Below are 22,486 nucleotides of genomic sequence, written 5' to 3' on the forward strand. Positions count from 1 at the left end.
TACATGCTGTTAAGAGAAAGGTCTTTACATTCAAAAAAGTTTTAAAGAAACTTTTAAGTACATTTTTCAAATTTCTGCATCGTAAAAGAATTTAAATCAAATGTTGCTTCAAATTTTATATAGAAAATAAAGGAATCAAAGACATTAAAACTAGAGTTGGCAGTTTGCTGCAGCATATACATTGCTAGCATATGAAACCAAAACACAATAAAGAAAAAAAGGCATTTTGGTTTCAATAATGTCTATGTTTGTTCAAAAAGATCTAATGCATACTTATTGAATGCATTACCCTTAGTTCAGTAATAATAAATGTAGTCTATATACTTAAGGGAAGTAGATAATCAGCACATATAGATGCTTGTACAGAGAAAGTATTTATTGTATGTGTTGCTCCTGATACTGTCCATTATTATCCTTCTTTTTGTTGCCTTTCTTCTGATTTGTAGATTCAAACCTCAAGACTTTTCAAAAGTTGTAAATATATTGTAGAAACTGAGAAATATTGGACAGTTTCAGAAAACTGACATATCTTCCTTTACGGATATATTTCTTCTTGCTGCAGATCTAATGCATTTGAAGTGCTGGCACTCGATGGAGTTAGTACTGGGATACTTCAGTTTTATACAGCCCAGGAGAGTGCTGACTGGCTGAGAGCAATATCAACTAACATCAGTGATTTGACACTGCAAAATGTATGTTACTTTCTGCATATTTTCTTGTCTGTGCTGTTGTAAAATTATATCTAATTTTCCAAGGGTAGAAAATTCACACTTAAGATACAACATATAAAATGTGTTCTAATGGGAAAGAAAAGGAGAAAGGAAAAAAAAGGAAGAGGTTGTCTGATCAATCAAAAGTACTAAGAAGTTTTCAAGACTTGAAGTGTTATTATAAAACAAATAATAGTAAAAATTCAGATTTTAATTATTATTTTAGAGCCTTTTTAAGGAAAAGATATTGATCCTTCCTGGTCATTTCACAGAGCTTTAGATATGACCAAATAGTTCATCTTTACATTTTTGTAATTAAAATGTGCTTGAAGTGAGTATTGATTTTGAAGTAGGCCTGTGGAAATTCTGTAGCTAGTGAGGTGTGACTTATAGAGGCTTATTGGGAGATGGTATTTTTACCTCTCTAAGTTGTCTAGTTGTTTTATTTAAGATCGTATTATTTCATCCTTCTCTGTAGAAGGGTAACGGTGCTTATCCTGGTATAAGTTAAGGCTGTAAATTTATAAGTGGCATTTGCTGTTCCAAGCAGAAGTATTAAATAATCCCTGGAGAAATAGAAAATAATTATTTGGACAGGACATTATTATTCCAAGAACAACTGGAAACTATTGAAGATCCTGGAATGAATCGTAGAGTTAAATAGGCAACTCAAACATGTACTATATTGAAAATATATTTCAGTCTTTGTGAAATGATAGAAATCAATGATGAAAAAAGAAGTGCACAGCTCTCCCTGGAAGAATTGCCTGCACAGGTTTTAGTCTTTTTCTTTAGCTGTGTTTAGGCTATAATTTTGTTTATAAATCTTGATCTGATATAATAGATATCTTTAATTGGTACTTTTTATTCTAGATTAATTGTTTCTTAGTACTTTAAATTATATTCTGTATAATTTTTATTGGATTTCAACATAAATCATTGGTCAAACCAGATTATAAATAGAAGTTATTTTTCTGGTCTCCGAAAGCTACTTGTAGTCACATTTGACCAAAATAGTTCTTTTATTAAATTATTTTTTTTTTACCATTCAATTCCTGAGTCAATATATTTGACAAAATCAAATACACTTGCTTGTGATACATTCTTTATAAATTATAGATATTGCTATTTGATAAAGAAAGCAATATAAATTATATGGGAATATTTTTAGAACAATTCCAGGTTGTAGTTCCTGATCACAATTCTTTTTCTTTCTAAAAAAACACAGTGAGAAAATGCTGCTTTAAGGATATAGGTGAATAAGCCAGTAAAAAGTGGCTATAAATATGAGCAGATTTTATTATGGGCAGTGTTCTAGTCTGTTATTTTCCAAATGTGCTATGTCCAGTAGAAAGTGTCCTGACACAATATCTTAATGGTGTTGCAACCTGTCTGCAACAATATTCTTTGTTATACTGAGTATTTTTCTTGGTCTCGTCAGTTATCTATCATAATAATTAATTCTGTAAACAAAGTAGTCCACCTGGTGGACTACTTCTTCTAAGTGGCTGTTCAGAGAAGGAATCTGTTGTGGTTTTTTTTAAGCCATGAAAAATTCATGCATCGAGTGTTCTCGATCAGATACAGAGTAAAGTCTGTACAAATCACATTAGAAAAGAGTAAACTTCTTCCTTCAATTTAGTACTTGACAAGCTCTGTCAGATGTGCAGCCTGTGCTATGACTGGACTGGTCTGGACACGGTGCTGTTTTAGTTTCTAATAATCAAAACAGGAGGTGTAATAGAATGACAGAATCTATTTCACTGCAAACTACTTTTTTAAAGACCAAAAAGATAATGCTGGAATGCAGCTTAAGTGTATAGCAAAAGACAGTGAGGGACTGTTCCCAGCCTCTGAGGGGGCAAGGGACACAGAGTGTTTGACATCCACAGCAAACAGGGCAAGGCCTTTGGATTAGTCTTCTTGAAAATCCAATCTGGTTGCTTTTTATTACTTCACTATTATCATTTTGCAAAATGTTGCTGTTGTTATCATCATTCAGAAATCTGAAGTTCCTTCTTGTTCCTTCTGCACCTCTCCTGTAGTCTCGGGAGAGAATCACTGCTGGTTGAGAGATTACTTCACATTATCCTTTATCTACTTAAGGGTTAATTTATTTATTTTGTTGACACTGAATTCAATTGCTTTTCCAAATACTTAAACTATTGTCTTTTTTCATTCTGTCCCATTCCCTCATCTCTGTACATGAATTATTTGCTAGATACTCAATCACAGTGGACCTTCTCACTGATTCTGCTGGCATAAAGAATGTCAGTGTTCTTAACAGGTCCGTTACTAAGTATTTAAGCAATATTTTCCATTCTTCGATTTTACTTCTGCTCATTTCCAGATTTTGCTAATATTTATTTCTTGACTCAATCCAATCTGCCTGCAGCTTAAACATTCTTAATTCAAGTATTCCTATTATTTAGGCATATATATTTATATACAACTTTTGTCATACACTTTTGCATACCATTTTGAATAATTTCTTTTTGAATTTTCATTTTTAAATTGCTCCTGAAGCAGTGCACCCTCTCTTTCATGCCACCCTTTTCTCAGTATACATTAGTTTGCCACTTTGCCACTGAACAGTCCTGTTCAGCAACTGGCAGCTCTCTGTCAGATCTCCTCGTTAAGCCAGAAGACAACCCTAATGCAGGCAGTATAAAAATAACTAACTACCACTACGTGACGCTTCTGCTAATGTCAGACTACTCTTTCGAAGTATGAAACGTCTAACTTCTTTACAGAGGCAAGATCTCTGGGGATAAAATAGAAAGGAGGAGTTATCTTTCAATAATGAATATGTGAGGAGTCATCGCCGCATAAGGTTGCTACCCCTGGATGCTAGCATATCTAGGAAGTGTGGATCAGTAGATAAGAAATAATGATTCTGGTACTAACATGGAGAGAGAGAGTTCTTATAAAACAGAGGAGCCCGGGGAGTATTACAACACAGCGAAAGATATAAGGGTGTCTTTCCAGTCCTCCTTACTGATTCATGCCTTGTACTTCTAGCTAGGGAAATCTCCTGGTGACAGTAATACAAGCAGTGGATTGCTTTTTGCTAAGGACCCTTGCGCCAAATTATTCACTAGTCTTCATATTCTTGTTTTTCACATGCTGTTCCACCCACATGAAACTTCCCCATCATTTTCATTTGTGTTTCAATCACCAAACTTCTCAATATTCTCCAGGCTTTCCACATTTACCTTTGGTGAATCAGAACCTCACATTTCTTTCTTCACACACCTCTTTTCTCATAGGAGGATGTACAGTTGAAGAAATGAGGGGAGAGAGGGAACAGAAACTGCAAATCCAAAAGCACAGGAGACAACTCAATCTGCGTGTGCTTCTCACTCCTTCTGTTCTTATTTGCTTAGCTGGAAGGTTCTTTGTAGGATGAAGTGGCAGTGCTGTGCTGGGGATGATTTTTACATGAGTTCTTTTGAATAACTTCTCCCTCTGCTTTGCACTTTTCAGGTAGCCAGCTATTCAACATATGAAGTTTTTCTCATAGATCTTAATTGTTTTGTTTTTTTTCCAAACGTAGCACTAAACATTACTGTGGTAATAACAGGCAGAAACACCTAAATTTGTTGCTGCCATTTCATTTGTTTTACAAAGACTTATTTCTTATATATATAACTTTCTCAAGTTTTTTATTTCTTTTCAGTATATTTTAAAGGTGCTATTTTTCACTATTTCAATCACAAATAGATGAGTAATTTACAAGCAGGTAAGAAAATGAGTTAAGACACAGTTGTTTCACTTCATGTATTTATCTTTTTTGTAAATAATTCCAGCGGCTTCATTGGAGGACGGTAAAAATTTAAAATTTGGTTTAAAAACAGGAATATTTGCCTCTGACAGCTGTTTTAATTGCACATGTAGTATTTAAACACTTTCACTTTCTGCTATGCCTAAATGTACAGGTATGTCTAAGTGACACTATATCACAGCACAAAGAAATTTCTGACTTAAGAACTAGGAGTTTTGAACATGCAGAGGGAAGATGGCTTGCTTTCTTTATAAGCTATATGTGCAATAGGTGTAGATGGAAATAAAATCCTTGACTGTCTCAGTGATTATGCAAACAATTCTACTGATGAATTGAAAACATGATACTGCTTTGCTGCTACCTTTTTTTTTTAATTTTTAACTCAGAAAATTCCATTTGAAAGTACCACTTATCAAACCATTGAGATTGTAAAGGGAAGTCAGTAAGGATAGAAACTGCATCACCTAAATTTAGCCAAACAATAAGCAGTTGCGTAAAACCCTCTTAGAGCCAGAAAAGAAGAAATAGGTACCTGTCAAGATCTTTCTCTGTCTCTCTTTGCTGACTGGAAAGGGAGTATAGGTATATCAGATGTAAAATTCTTTTTATTTTTCTTTTTTTTGTTTAGTATTGTCAATGCTAAGTGTGATAAATCCCCACCTGGGAGATATTTAGATGAAGGTGTGTGGTTCTGAGTGATTTCATCCCCATTCCGTTCCTGCCCTGTATGTATTCATTTAACACAGTGTAGTAATTAGAGTTGCTTAATGCTTCCAAGTTGCCTGCTGTCTTTGTAGATCCAAGTTTTTGGTTTTAGCCTCTCCTGGTGTCTCCAGTTATTATACTGCAGTGCTGAAAACTCACGTAGTCCCAGCAAGGTGTAGCCTACTCCATTTGTATTCTGGTCTCAATGCACCAGCTGTGCAGGGATATAGAGAGCACCTGGTGCCTTGCAAAGTGGAGAGTGCATGCTTTTCTCTCCTCTGGATGTAACGTGCTGCAGAAGGAGATTTTTCTGCTCCCCACAGTTACATCAGGGCTGCAGCCATCCCTGCTTTGAATAGGGAATGAGCTAGAGCTGTGTAGTGAAACGCTGTGGAGTCTGAAGCATTCTTTCCTATTGCCTATACCAGAGGGAAGCTGGACTGGTGATGAGAATGCTCTTTGTAGTGCTCTTCCTTCACTCTCCAGAAAAACTGTGTGGCCTGTCTCATACTCAGGTTTCCAGGCTCATCGGAACATAATACAATAAAAAGTAAGGTAGCAAAATTCTTCCTGTTACACTGAGTGCTTAAGTAGTTTGACTGAACCAGAAAGGAGGGTGAAGGAGACAGGATCACTGCTAGTCCTGATTATCTGCACTGTTTTATATTATGGCAATATTATTTATCATGTCTGTGGTTACTTACAGGGAAATAATATTTTCTTTGTGTATAGCTTGGCTTCTGTGTAGTTACTTTGTGCATGTATTTATCTCTGAAGCACTGGAGATTGACTGTAGCTGAAGTTGAGCATTGTTTTATGGTACTTTTACTGATGTTACAGTGTTCCAAGTGTCTTTTCCTTATGTCCTGTACAAATGCTCACATTTGTGATCTGGCGACCCAAACAGAGGACCTGCCCAGAAATATGGCTGTTCAGGTGTCTGGCTGCAGGGAGTTCCTGAGCCTGTTGCTGCAGGTGAAGGGTGGCAGGGATTCCAGATTCCACCTGCGTGAGGTGTGAGCAGGTGGATGATCTGCTCAGTATGGTGGCAGAGCTCAAGGAGGAGGTGGAGAGATTAAGGACCATCAGGGAGTGTGAGCAGGAGATAGATTGGTGGAATAACTCCCTACAAGAAAGACACTAGAGTGATACCCCCCCAAACAGTGGTGGACCCTCTCCCCTGCCATAGTCGAGCAGAGGGAAACAGTTTGAGGGAAGAGGAGGAATAGAAGCAGGTCCCAGCTTGGCCACGCAGGCAACCCCCACCGCTACCTACCTCAGTTCCCCAGGTGCCTCTGTGTAATAGGTTTGAGGCCCTGGAACCTGAGGGACAGGTGAATGAGGATGTGGTGGGAGGTCTACCTGCAAAGTTGTCTAGGGTGAGGTGGTCAACTCCACACCTCAAGACTGCCTCCACACAGAAGGACAGAAGGGTGATCATCGTAGGTGACTCCCTTCTGAGAGGAACGGAGGGCCCTATATGTCAGGCTGACCCTACCCATAGGGAGGTGTGCTGCCTCCCTGGGGTCTGGGTCAGAGATATTTCCAGAAAACTCCCCAGTCTGATCTGCCCCTCTGATTATTACCCTTTATTAATAGTTCAGGCTGGCATGTCACTGCCAGAAGCCTGAGGATTATCAAAAATTATTTCAGGGGACTGGGGCAGTTAGTTGATGTAACAGGCATACAGGTGGTATTTTTCTCTATTCCTTCAGTGACAGGGAAGGACACTGAGAGGAGCAGGAAAACCCACCTTATAAACACATGGCTTAGAGGCTGGTTCAAACGCAAGAATTTGGGGTTCTTTGATCATGGGGTGGTTTACTCGGCACCTGGCCTGAGGTTTGCTGATGGGTCTCACCTGTCTCAAAGGGGGAAACAGATCATTGCCCAGGAGCTGGCAGGACTTGTAGAGAGGGCTTTAAACTAGATATGAAGGGAGAAGGGAATAAAACCAGGCCTGCTAGGGGTGAGCCTAGGGGAGCGATAATGGGATTAGGGGTGAGGCTAGGGGCTCAGCTGAAGTGCATCTACACCAATGCACGCAGCATGGGCAACAAACAGGAGGAGCTGGAAACCATCATACACTAGGCAAACTATGACTTAATTGCCATTACGGAAACATGGTGGGATCAATCCCATGACTGGAGTGCTGCAATGGGTGGCTACAAGCTCTTCAGAAAGGATAGGCAAGGAAGGAGGGGTAGTGACATGGCTCTCTATGTTAGAGAGTGTTTTGATGTTACTGAGCTTGTGGCTGGGGATGATAAGGTTGAATCTCTATGGGGAAGGGCTGATAAGGCAGACGTCCTGGTGGGGGTCTGTTGTAGACTGCCTAACCAGGATGAAGAGACAGATGAGGTGTTCTACAAGCAGCTGACAGAAGTTGCGCGATCACTAGCCCTTGCCCTCATGGGGGACTTCAGCATCTCTGATATATGCTGGGAATACAACACTGCACAAAGGAAGCAGTCTAGGAGATTTCTAGAGTGTATGAAAGATAACTTCCTTCTGCAGCTGGTGGGAAAGCCTACCAGGGGAGGTGCTCCACTAGACCTGCTGTTCACAAACAGAGGTCTGGTGGGAGATGTGGAGATTGGGAGCTGTCTTGGACAGAGTGACCATGAAATGGTAGAGTTCTTGCTTCTTGGTGGAGCCAGGAGAGAGGATAGAAAAATGGCTACCTTGGACTTCCAGAGGGCAGACTTTGAATTGTTCAGGAGACTGGTAGAGAGAGTCCCTTGGAATTCAGTCTTGGAAGGTAAAGGGGTCCAGGAAGGCTGGTCGATCCTCAAGAAGGAAGTCTTAAAGGTGCAGGAAAAAGGCTGTCCCCCTGAGCTGCAAGATGAGCCTGTGGGGAAGGACACTGGTGTGGATGAACAGAGGGCTTTTTCTGAGACTCCAGGAGAAAAAGAGAATCTGCCTCCTGTGGAGGAAGGGACGGGCAACTCGGGGAGAGTACAAAGAAGTTGTTAGGATGTGCAGGGAGAAAATTAGGCAGTAGCCCAGCTTGAACTCAGCTTGGCCTTTGGGGTAAAAGGGAACAAGAAACTCTTCTACAAATATATTAACAATAAGAGGAGGACCAAGGAGAATCTCCATTCTTTACTGGATGTGGCTGGGAACGTGACCACTGAGGATAAGGGAAAGGCTGAGGTTCTCAATGCCTTCTTTACATCTGTCTTTAAAAGTCTGGCCAGTTATTCTCAGGGTACTCTACTCTCTGACCTGGAAGTCTCGGATGGGGAGCGGAATAAACTCCCCCAGATTCAGGAGGAAACAGAGACCTACTATTCCACCTGGACTTGCACAGGTCCATGGGGCCAGATGAGATCCATCTGAGAGTGGTGAGGGAACTGGCAGAGGTGATAGCCAAGTGACTTTCCATCATCTATCATCATTCCTGGTCAACTGGAAAGGTCCCAGAAGACTGGAGACTTGCCAGTATGACTCCCGTCTACAAGAAGGGTCATAAGGAGGATCCAGGGGACTACAGGCCTGTCAGCCTGACCTTGGTGCCAGGGAAAGTTACGGAGCAGATTGTCCTGAGGGAGATCACGTGGCATTTGCAGGATAACCGGGGGATCAGGCCCAGTCAGCGTGAGTTTGTGAAGGGTGGGTCTTGCTTGACCAACCTGATTTCCTTCTATGATCTAGTGACTCACCTGGTGGATGATCTGGTGGGAAAGGCTGTTGCTGTGGTCTACCTAGACTTCAGCAAAGCCTTTGACACTGTCTCCCACAGTATTCTTCTGGAGAAACTGGCAGCCCGTGGCTTGGACAGGTACACTCTTTGCTGGATAAGGAGCTGGCTAGAGGGCCGGGCCCAGAGAGTGGTGGTGAATGGAGTTAAATCCAGCTGGCGACTGGTCACGAGTGGTGTTCCCCAGGGGTCGGTGCTGGGGCCTGTCCTCTTCAGTATCCTTATTGATGACCTGGATGAGGGCATTGAGAGCACCCTCAGTAAGTTTTCAGATGACACCAAGGTGTCAGGAAGTATTGATATGCCTGGGGGGTAGCAAGGCCCTGCAGAGGGATCTGGACAGGCTGGATTGCTGGGCTGAAGCTAATGGGATGAGGCTCAACAAGACCAAGTTCCAGTCCTGCACTTTGGCCACCACAACCCCAGGCAAAGCTACAGGCTTGGGGCAGAGTGGCTGGAAGACTGTGTAGAGGAAATGGACCTGGGAGTATTGGTCGACGCTCGGCTGAGCATGAGCCAGCAGTGTGCCCAGGTGGCCAAGAAGGTCAATGGCATCCTGGCTTGTATCAGAAATAGTGCTGCTAGCAGGAGCAGGGAAGTAATTGTCCCTCTGTACTCAGCCCTAGTGAGGCCGCATCCTGAATACTGTGTCCAGTTTTGGGCCCCTCACTGCAAGAAAGACATTGAGGCCCTGGAGTATGTCCAGAGAAGGGCAACAAAGCTGGTGAGGGGTCTGGAGCACAGGCCTTATGAGGAGCAGCTGAGGGAGCTGGGATTGCTCAGTCTGGAGAAGAGGAGGCTCAGGTGAGTCCTTATCGCTCTCTATAACTACCTGAAGGGAGGTTGTAGTGAGCCGGGGGTTGGCCTCTTCTCTCATGTGACTAGTAATAGGACTAGAGGGAATGGCCTCAAGTTGTGCCAAAGAGATTTAGGCTGGACATTAGGAAATGCTACTTTTCTGAAAGAGTGGTCAGGTGCTGGAATAGGCTGCCCAGGGAGGTGGTGGAGTCACCGACCCTGGAGGTGTTCAAGGAACGTTGAGACATCATGTTGAGGGACGTGGTCTAATGGGAAATACTGGTAATAGGTGGATGGTTGGACTGGATGATCTTGTAGGTCCTTTCCAGCCTTGGTGATTCTATGCTTACGGAGTGGGGTTCTTGAGTTCTGACTGTTTTGATACTGTTGGGGCCCTGAAAGCACCAAAAAGCTCTGCTACCTTTTCCCCTCCCCAGGGCTCCAGGTCACCTTTAGCACTGCCCAGTGGTGTCGGACCATGCCTTAGGCTGCTGTGGGCAGAGCTGTGTGTGAGAGCTGAGGAGCCCCCACTATGGTCCTCTCCCTTTGTCCTTGTGTGTTCTGTGGTACACATGACCACAGTTGCAGGCACTTCCCTTCCTCTGTTGTGGTTTTCCCCATTCCTCCTCTGGAATGGTGGGAAGGTTCTGCAGTGCATGGTGGGGCCCCTCCAGGGGTCTGGGCAGCTCTCCCACCAGCACAGGGTTACAGCCAGGCCTGGCAGCTGCTGCCGGCTACCAGCAGGTCAGCCTTAGCCACCTCAACCCCAGAGCTGCGGTTAGCCCCACTTGTTTGTTTTCATCACCTGTTCTGTTTGACCACACAATTCAATGTAAATAGGCTGAAAAATATGCAGGGAGAAGGAGCCCTGATGGTCCATGGTGGGTTAGGGCTGACCAATGACTTTGTCTAGCCCAGGGCCTTGGTTTCAGCCTGTGTCCATACAGTGGAGGCTCCTGCTGTCATCCTGTACTCCTCTTTTACTTCACATTTTGTTCTAGGGACATTTTGTTTGCAGTCATGGATAACTCACTCTATGCAAAATAAATGCTTGCTATCACCATCTACTAGTTACATGTGCGTATATACATATATATCATTACATCCCACAAGGGTACTTTGTGAAAACCAAATCAGCAACAGTCTCATGGTCATTATAGTGATATTTTTTGGCTAAACAAGTTATAGCATAGCTTCAGGCAGCCCACAAGTCCAAAAAACCGTGGCACATCCTGAGGCCTCTGTAATTAGTTGTAACACAGCCTGTTGCCTGCTTGCATGCAGATGTCCAGGGCCCAGATGGAATGGAATTTACTTTCTTCATAGCAGCCCTCACAGTGCAGTGGTTTGTATTTGTGGCTAAATCAGTGCTGATATCTCATCAGTGTTTTGGTTGTTGCTGACCAGTGCTTGTAGGGCATCAAGGCTTTATCTTTTTCTCAGCAAGGAATGGGCAAGAAATTGTGCAGGGTCACAGCTGGGACAGCTGACTCAAACTGACCAAGGAGATATTCCATACCATCAATGCTGTGCTCAGCAATAAACGTGGGGTAGTGGAAAAAGATGGGTGTTTTTCTTCCACAACTGCTGGGAGACTGATTGGACATGTAGTTGCTTGTAGCAGACACTGAGAGATTGCATTTGGATCACTTCTTCATTTCCTTTTTCCTTTGCTTTTTAAACTGTCTTTATCTTCACCCACAAGTCTTATTGCTTTTCCTATTTTTAACCTGTTACTGGTGGAATGAGGAAGTGAGAAGGCTGAGAACTACATGACTACAAACATGCTCTGTTTACCCGCAGATTTCATTTTACAAATCTGCTATTGCCAGGATACAAGACAAGATTCTGGATTTCTTCTGCTCTTTTCCTGTAGCAACTATAGCTTTTCTCATGCATAATTGTAGCTTTTGGTATTTATCGCAACCTTTGACCTGTTACAACATAGCCTTTGCGCCAACAAGGTCATTGGAAGTACTTATCATCACTCTTTGCGGTCTATATCCCTGCTTGTAGGGGAATCTATATTTCCAGTAATTTAGTCTTCTTTCTAGATTCCATATTGGTAGTATACTTACTAATAATTGGTTTTAAGGGAGAGAATATCTGCCAGGGTTTGTCCACTACTAATTTCTGCAAACTGTATCTGCTAAAGAAAATCTAAAATCAGACTAACTCTTATCTGAACAGAGAACAAAAAGAAAGATAAGTAGTTTATACTGAATGGTAAACTAAAAGGAAATTCTAAGCAACATTTGCCTCGTCTTTAATCATGTCTTATGCATTATGGCTTTTATTTTCATATGTAAGGTGCATACAGTATAATATTTTTACACAGAGTGGAAAAATTAAATTCAAAACTGCAAATATTTACAAAGGATTTCATGAAAACTTTGGAGTCATCTGTTTTATAAATTTAGTAATAATGAAAATTTTATGCATGGAATTATTTAATCTCTTATAATGAGGAAGTTAATACAATGTTTAGTAACTATCTCAGTGCTAGCTGCATCACAGAAACACTTTACATCAGTGCATTAATAACTCTGATTGTTCTTACTTCTCTGTTCTGTAGATGAAAATGGCAAATAAATGCTCTTCCCCCTCAGACCAGGTAAGACTTTCATTGTATTATCTGCATTTTCTAATGGTTGTTAAGTTGCAAAATTTGTAGAGCTTAAATGCACACATTTAACCCATTTGCAAATTCTAAAATGAAGTCTTCTGTGGTTTTAAGTTCTGAATTGTCCTACTTAGTACCTTATTTATATATATGAAAGAGGGGTACAGCGTAACTTACAACCATACCTTGGAAAGCACAAATGTGTTTGCATGCAATATAAAAACAATGAGTCTCAGAAGTTGTGTGTGTGTTTAAATCTAACATAGTGCACAGATAACCACCAAGCTACAGATCCAATCTGCTTTGGACATGTCATATTGTGCAGATTGCATATTTGCCATCATCATTTGTCTGGGACTTCTGGAGGTCAGCCTGGTGAGCTATTTCTCCTGCTCCTGCTAGCCAAATGTCCCAAAGACCCAAATGGATTTATCACACTGGGAAGCCTTCTTACTTCTTATAGATCTTTTTCTTTTACTTTGTAAAATATAATTGTAGCGTTTTTCAGATTAATCCTGTAAGTTTGGGAAACACTTTGAAGGCTTTATTAGAAAATTTCATTTTACATTTGCTTTCACAGCATCAGTCTGGCACTGAACTCAGGAAGAAAGAGCCCAATCCTTGCAGCTTCCAAAAAATGCTGATTTGTGGATTAAAAACTGAAAATTAGGCAAGATGTCTTCTATACTTATTGTTTTACTAAAGAAATTTATTATAGAATTTTATTGCAGATATCAAAAGCTGAGTAAAATTGCTTCTTACTGGGAATAAATAAATATTTTTTACTAGCGTGGCAGATTGTATGTTGTTTTATATGTCACTGACTTGTCATTTGTAAAATGTACTTGTAAATTTACAGTCTTTCCTAGAAGTTATTTGAAGTATTTAACCACTGACATGTTCATACACATGACATTATTTTCTTATATTTAGGTCAGTATTCGAAAAAAATGCACCAGAAAAAAAAATACAGACTTTAATTCTGTGTATTGCAGATACCCAGCGGTTATCCCCAAACCAAAATAATACTACAGTTTATAAGAGGGAAGCATTTCACTGATTTCTTTGCCATGGTTTTTAATTATTAATCAAATCCGTTGGTTACGAAAGCTAGGAGAAAATGTATTGAATTTGAAATGACATGTTCTTCCTCATTTTTAAAAAAATATTGGGGACAATCACACAACCTGACATTTGATTTCCTAGATTTGCAGGTTAGTCTCCATAAGCTCCCTCTATAGTCAGTGCATAAAATTATTCTGTTCCAGAGAGTTATTCAAATGACGGGCTTGGTACGTCTTCTTTAAATTATCCCTTATAGGAAACTTTTTTTTCCATCTTTCCTTTGATCCTAACAAGATAACCTCTTAGCTTAACATCTAAAGTAAATGCCTAATGTTAAGTAATACTTATCCCATTTTTTCCATGCAGAATATGAGAATAATAGAAGATAGGATCAGAACTTTAATATCTTGAATATTCAATGACTTGAATATTTAAGGCAGGACTGACAGCAACAAACATTGGATTATTCTCTTGTATGGAGAGCTACCCCAGCCTGTGTAGTGCTAGTGAGTGCACAACTACAAGTATTTAACAGATATACAGGTATTATAAGAATTTAAGAGGTATTTGCTAAGTACCACAGCTAAAGCTGTGGCTGTAAGTGGATATATAACCTGTGCAGATCTCAGAAGAGGGGGGGGGACTGAGCCAGGTTGTACATTATTTTATTGAGTATCGAGGATGTTTACTGTCACCCTTTTCCAAGTACTGTAGCTTTTGATTCTGCCTGATGTAATTTATTACAGCTCTCTAGAGACTTGAAAGCACTTGATTCTGTGTTATCAGCAGGTGGTTAGACTGGGGACTCAATTTTCTAAGAGACACCTTGCTGGATTCCTGTATACTTTTTGTGAAACAGTAAATTTGGTGATTCTCGATACAGAAAAACTACTTTCAAGGGTGGTTTTTAAATTTCATTTGCTGTTTCTTTTTAATCTTTTTAAAACTAATACAAGCATTTCTTGTCTTCCACTAAAACAGTATAGTTTCTTCTTGGTAGAAATAGGAAAATATTTATCAAATATTAACTAAGACTATATAGTCTTATGGTATAAAACAGATTTTTCACTGTTTCTTGTGATGTCTCTTGCCTTGTTTTAATTTTTGCAGTTGGAGGAAAAGGTGAACCCTCTCTGTCTCTATGCATACATATCTGTATTCCATTTTCACTTTTGTAGTGATTATAAGGTTTTCAGTATTATAAGAAGTCACTAATTTAGAGCACTGGAAGAATCTAATATTTTCACTGCAGAAATACTTCTCCAGAACTATTCATTGGCCTTCAAAACCAGAGGAGTCAAGACCTGCAAAGAATGCTGTCATGCATTGATTGAACTCACACGAGCTTGGATCATTATTTTGTTTTGATATTTCTAGTATGTCTTCAGTAAGGAAAGAGACACTTACCTAAACCATGGGCTCTTTGTTGACCTCTGGCAGAAATCATACAGAAAATGAAATCTAGAAACAACATATAAAAGCGTAGCATGTCACTGGGAAGGACTACAGGACACAGATTAAGATGCATCAGCAAAGGACAGATAGGTAACAGAAATTACCCGTAAGAAAAATTGCCCTCTTTGAAAAAAATGGAAATATTTGTCTTCTACTCAGCATATCAGAAGTCAGCCTTCACTAAAAAGATCAACTGCAACATATGGTTACTGCAATTACTACTAACAAAAATTATAAAATCTCAGGTTATGCTATAAAGGAAATTTTTGATGGTATTTATACTTTTGAGGCCTGGAGATATTAGAAAGACTGGTCAAAGTCAGTTTAAATTGTAATCTATCCATTGGTACTTTTTTTTATCTTTTTTTTTTTCTCATTTCTCATACTTCTTTCGGTATTTCAACTATGAACTGTGATAGCACCTCCACTGTTAGTTTAAAAAAAAAAAAAAAGAGTACAAGCTTACTATCTTTTGACATTCTTCACCTAAGTAGAATTCCTAATACAACTTACTCATATATCTCGCCTGCTAGTTTATCCCATTATTATTTAGCCATGAGCTTGAGCTGGCCAAGCAAATTTCCCTTTGCTCTGTATGCAATGTCCAACAGTTTCCCAAGGTATTACCTTGTCAGTTTAATGTCACGCTAGGGCTGGCCATCTACCACAACCATGTCTCCTTTGTGGCTTTTGAGAAAGAAACAAACATCCTGGGCTATATGTACTAAGTTACTTTAAGACATGCAAGTGTTTGTTTTGTTGTAGGGCCTTGGCATGTGTTCTGCATGTGATGATATACTGTTTATACCTCTGAAAAAAAGACTGAAAGAAATGGGGTTTGACACTTAAAGAATAGAGAACACAGCTATGAAAGAAATTTTCAGGAATGATAACTTACTTAATGTTTAGTGAAAGCAAGTGCAGAAGGCAAGGAATTACGCCACACAAGCTACATATTCTAGATCATGGTGAATTTGCTCCAGTTTTGAACTTAATACATTTTAGTTTTTTTCTAATTTATCCAGAACAAAATAATTTGAATGTTAATATATAATAAATAATTTTACAGGTAATAATAATTTGATAGGGTAAAAAATAGTCTTGCATTGTATTTACAGCAAGCGATTCATGTTAGACGTAAGGGATAGATTTTCTTGTCATTCGTAAAGCTAATCAAGACCTAGAGAAGTTATGCAATTTCCTTTACTGGAGATCCTGAGATCAATAAGGAAGCATCTTTTAGAAACAAAATACGTATCATTGGCCTTGCATTTTGAAGAAGTAATGTACTATATTTCTCAGAAGCGTCTTTTTCCCTCTGTTTTGGATGACTGTACGGTTCTAATTCTGAGTAAGGAGCTTTTCAAATATGGAGAATTTCCCCATAGTTCCTCCTTGTAGTACTGCTGTCGCAGGTATGCCATGAACATTTTCTCTTGGTTCCATGCTGCAAGTTAAAAGAAACCCTATGTATACTCTTGTAAGATTAATTAAAAGTGTACCACGTGCTCATGAAATTAGTATATCTGAATTGTTACTCTGGAGAAGTTAGATTCTTACAGACAATAATTTTACAATTTGCAACTGTAGAAAAGTAGCAGAACTAAATTCTTTCAAGCATAAAGTAACCATGTAAAAGTGGAATTGAGATGTTCCTTGGTAACTATTTTAACTTCCTTTGCATGCAAGGTCAGCTATGCAAGAGAATTTCTAGTGAATTCTCTTCATCTGCTTCAAAGATTTTTCTTGGACCTCTTCTCTTTCACTGAAAATACAACTTGTTCTAACAGATAAGTACCACTTCAAAGCACTTGAACTCTTTAACCTATATTCAGTTCGCTAATATGTAGTGCCTCTGTGAGGTAAATAATTATATTTATTTTTGAGAGAAGCATGCTGCAGATAAAAAAGATAGGCAGAATTTGCCAAACTTGCCAGAACAAATCAAGAAATTATACAGCTTTGAACACCATAGTTGTGTTTCTGAACTTATTTCATGAAACATGATGTGTTATTTAAAGCACACACATTTCTCAGTTTACATTTTCCATTTTGTGTGTGTGTTAATGAAATAATTTATCTTGAATTTTTCTTTGAAATTGTAAGATTTCTAAACATTAGATTCTAAGAAGTGTAGAATGGATTAAATGAAGTAAATGTACTCCTATTTAAATTGAAATGTTCAAAAAAGTGTATGTAAGTAGTGCTTCTTACCCTAATGTGTTGACTACCTCTTCCAGCATTCAGCTTTTTGTATGATGTCTCTGACAGTGTGTAGCACAATGTAGTTCTGGCTTCAGTCAGAAATCATGTTCTGTAGTTAAGCTATCTTCCTCAGCTGTTAGAATTTATTTAAAAAAAAAAAAAAAAGCAGTTGTTCTTTATTCCCCTTTTTATTGTGTATTTCTGCCTTATGGCTTGTCAGAAAGACTTTAGAATGTCCCTGGAGGTATTCAAGGCCAGGCTGGACATGGCTCTGGGCAGCCTGGTCTAGTGGTTGGCGACCCTGCACTCAGGAGGGGGGTTGAAACTCAATGATCTTTGAGGTCCTTTTCAACCCAGGCCATTCTATGATTCTATGATTCTATGATTGTGGTTTGTCAGAAGAACTTAAAAGCTGCAAAGAGCATACTCTAGAACCCATTGCTTTTCCAAGGAATATTATAGAACTACAGAACTTTTTCACTGGATTAACATTATAAGATCAGTCCTCCTTCAGAATGATTCTCCAATTAAGATTATTTTAACACATTTTTAAGCAGAACTGTTATTTGATTGTTTGATATGTAAAAGGAAGCTGAGACTGAATTTTCATCAGTTTTCTTCTTTGAGGACACTTTTGCAATAGCTATATTTTGAAAGATTTTTTCCTTTTCCACAAAAGGCAGAAGAAGCAGTTTGAGTATTTAGTGAGGAAGAGAATAGCTGTTAAGGTATACTTTTTTTGTTGTTGTAACACAACATGTAATACGTTAAGATACAAAAATAGACATATAGGACAAAAAGCATGAGGACAAGAATTTTCCATTTTTAATTAGTTTGGATAGTTTCTGCTGCACAAATAGTCCTACTAATTTAGTATAATACACGAGTGTAAACGGAACTGGAAATCTGCTAATACAGAAGAAGAATCATGATAATTAAATAATATTTGACCACCTACTGCTGAGGTATGAATGTTGCTTTTAAAGTAAGAAAAGAACCAACTGTGCAGCATGAACAAAGAATCAAATCTAATTAGGTAAAAGTATATCCAGATTCAGGTACAATTAATTCTAATTGCAGAAATATGCTGTGGAATGATGTCCATGAAAATGACAAACAGAACTGGAAGAACTAACAAGATAAGATAGGAGGAAAAGTACAAAGAAGTTGAGAGGTCAAGATAAAACTTCATCGGTTTGATATCAGAAACATTAAACTTAACTGACTGAACTGAAAGAAGAGGGATTTATAATTGCATTTAAAAGATTTTAAAAATCTGGGTCTAGTTTTTTCTTGATCTTTAGATTCAGTGAGAGAACTCAAATGTTTTCCTATTCAGATCACTAAGTATTTGAATAAATATGATCTCCCAAAAAGAGAAGGTGTGAATGTACTGAAAATTCTGATAATTTGATCAAACACTGGAGCAAGTTGCTCACAGAGCCTATGGAATCTCCATCTTTGTTTGCTATTAAAAAACAAATTACATTAATTATTATGCCATATATGTTATTTATGTTGATAATCAAAACTCACATGGACAGATTGCTGAGCAAACTTATTTACATTGGCTTCAAGCAGGGTATTGGACTGAATGACCTTCAGAGGCCTAAACTTGTCTTGGAGACTAAAATTGCTTTGTGATTCTGTATGGATCTTCTTTCCAGAAAGACCCTTAGATATTGTCAGGGAACAGTGTGGGCTCTTACAGAGCTGTTTTGATGTGTGAGAGAAGCTAATGGGTTAGTATCTCAACTCGGTAGAGATATGTATTTTGTATTGTTACATCTGCTGACAGGACAGATATATCTGACATTTAGTTGTTGAAACTGATTTGCATGCCTGCTTCTCACCAGGCATTTCTTTCACATGACAGGCAGCTGTGCTCAGTGGAAGAGCCACGAAACTCAGACCAATAGTTGGGCCATTGTTGTGCTAAGCTCTAGTATATACAGCATTGGTTTACCACTCTCTGCTGCACTCATAATTTTTTTCAAATGCAGTTCACTGCTACGTGTATTGGAGAGTGAGCTTTGTATTCTGGATCCTAACCTGAAGAAGACAATTATGAAAACAGTGTCATCGGCCCCAATTCTCATTGCTTCCCTATTAAAACAAGTAAAGATGTAAACCAATTATCACTACCCACAGGACTCTGAATAATTATTGTGTGTGTGAAAGACAGATAGAGAAGGTCATAGAGATACAGAAAATCTATTAGCTTTTCTTCCCTCCAGTATATGTACTTTCCAAAACAAGCAGTCTACCACCTGCTTTCAAAAAGACTAAAAATTTCTTAAGTTACCTCAAGATGTACTTCTCTTTGCTTTCTTAGTTTTGTATTGTTCTATGATGCATGAGGGAACAGCACTGGTTCTTGACCTGCATGCCAAGCTACCATCTGTTGTAGATTCTGATCTCACTTTAATAATACAAGTGTACCCATCTGTTTTGACTTTTCATACATCAGAGATCTATTTGACTTTCTCTCTTTATTTCCCTCTTGACTGTTATGCCTCATTTACCTTTTGCAACTATTTAACTAAAAGTACTACATACAAAAGGTACTGATGTATTTATTAAATCTAACACACGTTAAGTTTGCAGTCACTGCAGCACTGAGATGTCTTATTGCTGTAGGAAAATAGTATGTGTAAATAAGTTTCATTTATCTGCTATGATTGGATTGCATTTTGTTACTGACTTTTTATGTCTCCTCATAATGAGTGCTGTTGCTCATTTTGTTCCTACAGGAACGTTTGCAATACATATTAGAACACAGTAGAAACTAGATAATATGATGATGATCTGTGGGTAATTTTCCACATAGATTCAGATAGTAGTCTTAAATTGATTATGTAGTATGGAAATAGAATGGTGAAAGCCGTGCTGAGAATGGTACAGTTTATAGTATTATGCCTAATTATCCATTGGGAATTCAAATGGCAGAAGTTAATCCAAATAACAGAACATTTTTTGTTTCCCTGGGCTGATTTTCCCACCCACAAACTGACAGTCAACTAAAATCTCACTTACCTACTTAAGATACCACAAACAGCTTGTTATTAAATATTAAAAGCTGGTTGTTTTTGTTCCATACAGATTAATGATGAACTGAAAAATTATTCTTTTGTTTAAATGACCATGTAATAGTCCAGTGAATAAGAGAATTTTTTTCTCTATTTGAAAAAATACATTTTTAAAAATTTATCTATCTCTGCAGAAGTTAAGCAAACACTGACTCTGATAAAGGAAATTCTATTTTCCTTCTTTAATTTTTAAAACACTTTCTTCTCCTTATAAGCGAGCACACATTTGGTATCCCCTTTACTTTATGTTTTTTTCCTCGCAGATATTTTTACCATGTTTCCCACTTCACCTGTATAGTGTTTGTTCTTTCCATTTTAATTTCCTATTTTCTCATATTCCTGTATTTTCTATTCAGTAGGAAAAAAAAAACCAAATTACTTTCTTTCTCCTAGTTGAGCATTTTTTCCATTGTCTTTTTCATTTACAGTTACTTTTCCTCTCTATCTCTCATAGTCATTAGTACATACATTCTAATTTGCCTTCCCCTTATCCTCAATCAATAAAAATAACAGTAATACAGCTACCACTGAGCTCACCACAAGTCTTCCAGTAGCAATTATTCTTCAGCTATCTTGCTTGATTTTTCTTTCCTCTAGGGAGTATCTTGTTCAGTTTTTATTAGCTGATCCAGCAATGTGCATATATATCAACTCAAGTCTTGATTTTCTCCTAAATACACAAAAACACTAAAACAAGCAAACAAACAGGAAGCTTTTATGCCATCTAGATGTACTGCATTTCTCTTCTTAAATGTATATATGTACTGAGACTTCAGTTAATATTTTGCTGGGATACTCTTCTCTGATGTATAAGGTGATCTATAAATCTGCTAATTATTGAATTTTTTCACATCTTCATTAAAAAAAAGGACCAAATTGATGTAGACACTCATTTTATAGATTTTTTTTTAATACGGATAAGGTAATGCAACATCATTTTCTCTACTAACACCTTTAATACTTAGGTGTTTCGTGGTGGTAGTATAAAAACAGAAAAACTTGTAATTAAAAAAATTTTTTATGAGTGTTTTATTTTTGTAAAATAATGTTGAGCACCAGATATTTTTTGTGGTTATATGTTTTTTCTTCTGTAAAATACAAATCAACGGATAGTTTTTTCCTTATTTCTACTGTGAATTATATAATTATTTCCTTCTTCCACAAGCTACGTTGACAATGTGAAGCTCATTAAAGGTTTCTTAGAAAATAAAGACTGAAGAACTGTTAATCAATTTCTGATCTTTCTTGGGAATTATAATAAAATTTAGAAACAAAAAAGGTCTCGGTGTTTTTAATTGTTCTAGTACTGTGTTTGCTTTGATCATATATTGTTTTTTGTTTTTTTTTTTTATTTTTATTTTTATGAAAGTTCTTCCTGAAACTTTTTTGGAAGTTTTGTAAGTTGTTTCAGTTAAGCAGACTAATATTGAGAGCAATGTATTTGAAATGTAACTGAAGTATTACTGTTTACCTTTTGAGGAAGTGAATAGGTGACCTTATTCCATATTGATGTATTTTTTCATAAGAATTTAGATGAATGGGAAATTGAATGTGATATTAGAATGTTGTAATAGTTCAGTGAACCATTCCCTCAAAAAGAGGTTCACATTCCCCCAAAATCTAATCCAGTGGATGTGTTATTGTATTATTCATTTTTGTCTGAGGTTGAAAGAGATTCTAAAAGCAGCTCTTAGGACAGCTTAACATTGACTTTATTTATAGATGTTAGTAGTTAAAAGAACACCTGTTTTTGATGTGAAGAATCAACTTTAAAGCTGATTCTGACCTATTGCATGAAGACTGATCACGGTATTGTGTGACTCTAATAAAAAAAAAAAATACAGTTCCATTTCAGCAAAAAACTTAGAACACATACCCAAAAGTATGTCTGCAGCTAATCAAAAAATGCAGCCTGTGTTGGTAGCTAAATACATTCTCAAGAGAATTACATAAAAGATTAAGTGCTACACTAAATCAGGGCTATAACGTTTGGCACTGCTACCACATCTTGCAGACATAGATAAGAATAGAAGAGTGACAGAGTCGTCGTACAAATTCTATAAAATAAGTAAAGGGTATTATCCCCATGTCACAGATGAACAATTTTGGCAAAAGGCACATGTTCATTCCAAAGAAATCTTTTACTTCAAGTTAGAGAAATTCAGTACCATTTTTCTAAGTGTAAAAAGTCAAAAGAAGGTTATGGTTGACTTTTGCGCTACTGTTGGTACTTAAGACCAATGCTTACAGGCCAACTTTTGGTTTCTGTCAACTGGATAAATTAAGCTAAAAATTTTACTGTCAATAACAGAAAATGACACATAGTTTGGGAGTAAAAACACACTTGAC

The 22,486-nt window shown here is 38.0% G+C and overlaps 1 protein-coding gene across 1 annotated transcript in view; it reads left to right on the top strand.

Moving 5' to 3' along the window:
- SNTG2 (syntrophin gamma 2) overlaps positions 1–22,486 on the top strand; it is a 232,263-nt gene that overhangs the window by 165,653 nt on the left and 44,124 nt on the right. The window contains exons 10-11 of the mRNA XM_021392018.1: positions 563–692; positions 12,276–12,314. Of these exons, the coding sequence (XP_021247693.1) occupies positions 563–692; positions 12,276–12,314 (169 nt within the window). The remainder of the gene's footprint in view (positions 1–562; positions 693–12,275; positions 12,315–22,486) is intronic.

The sequence above is a fragment of the Numida meleagris genome, chromosome 3, assembly GCF_002078875.1.
Source record: "Numida meleagris isolate 19003 breed g44 Domestic line chromosome 3, NumMel1.0, whole genome shotgun sequence".
Taxonomy (NCBI): Eukaryota; Metazoa; Chordata; class Aves; order Galliformes; family Numididae; genus Numida; species Numida meleagris.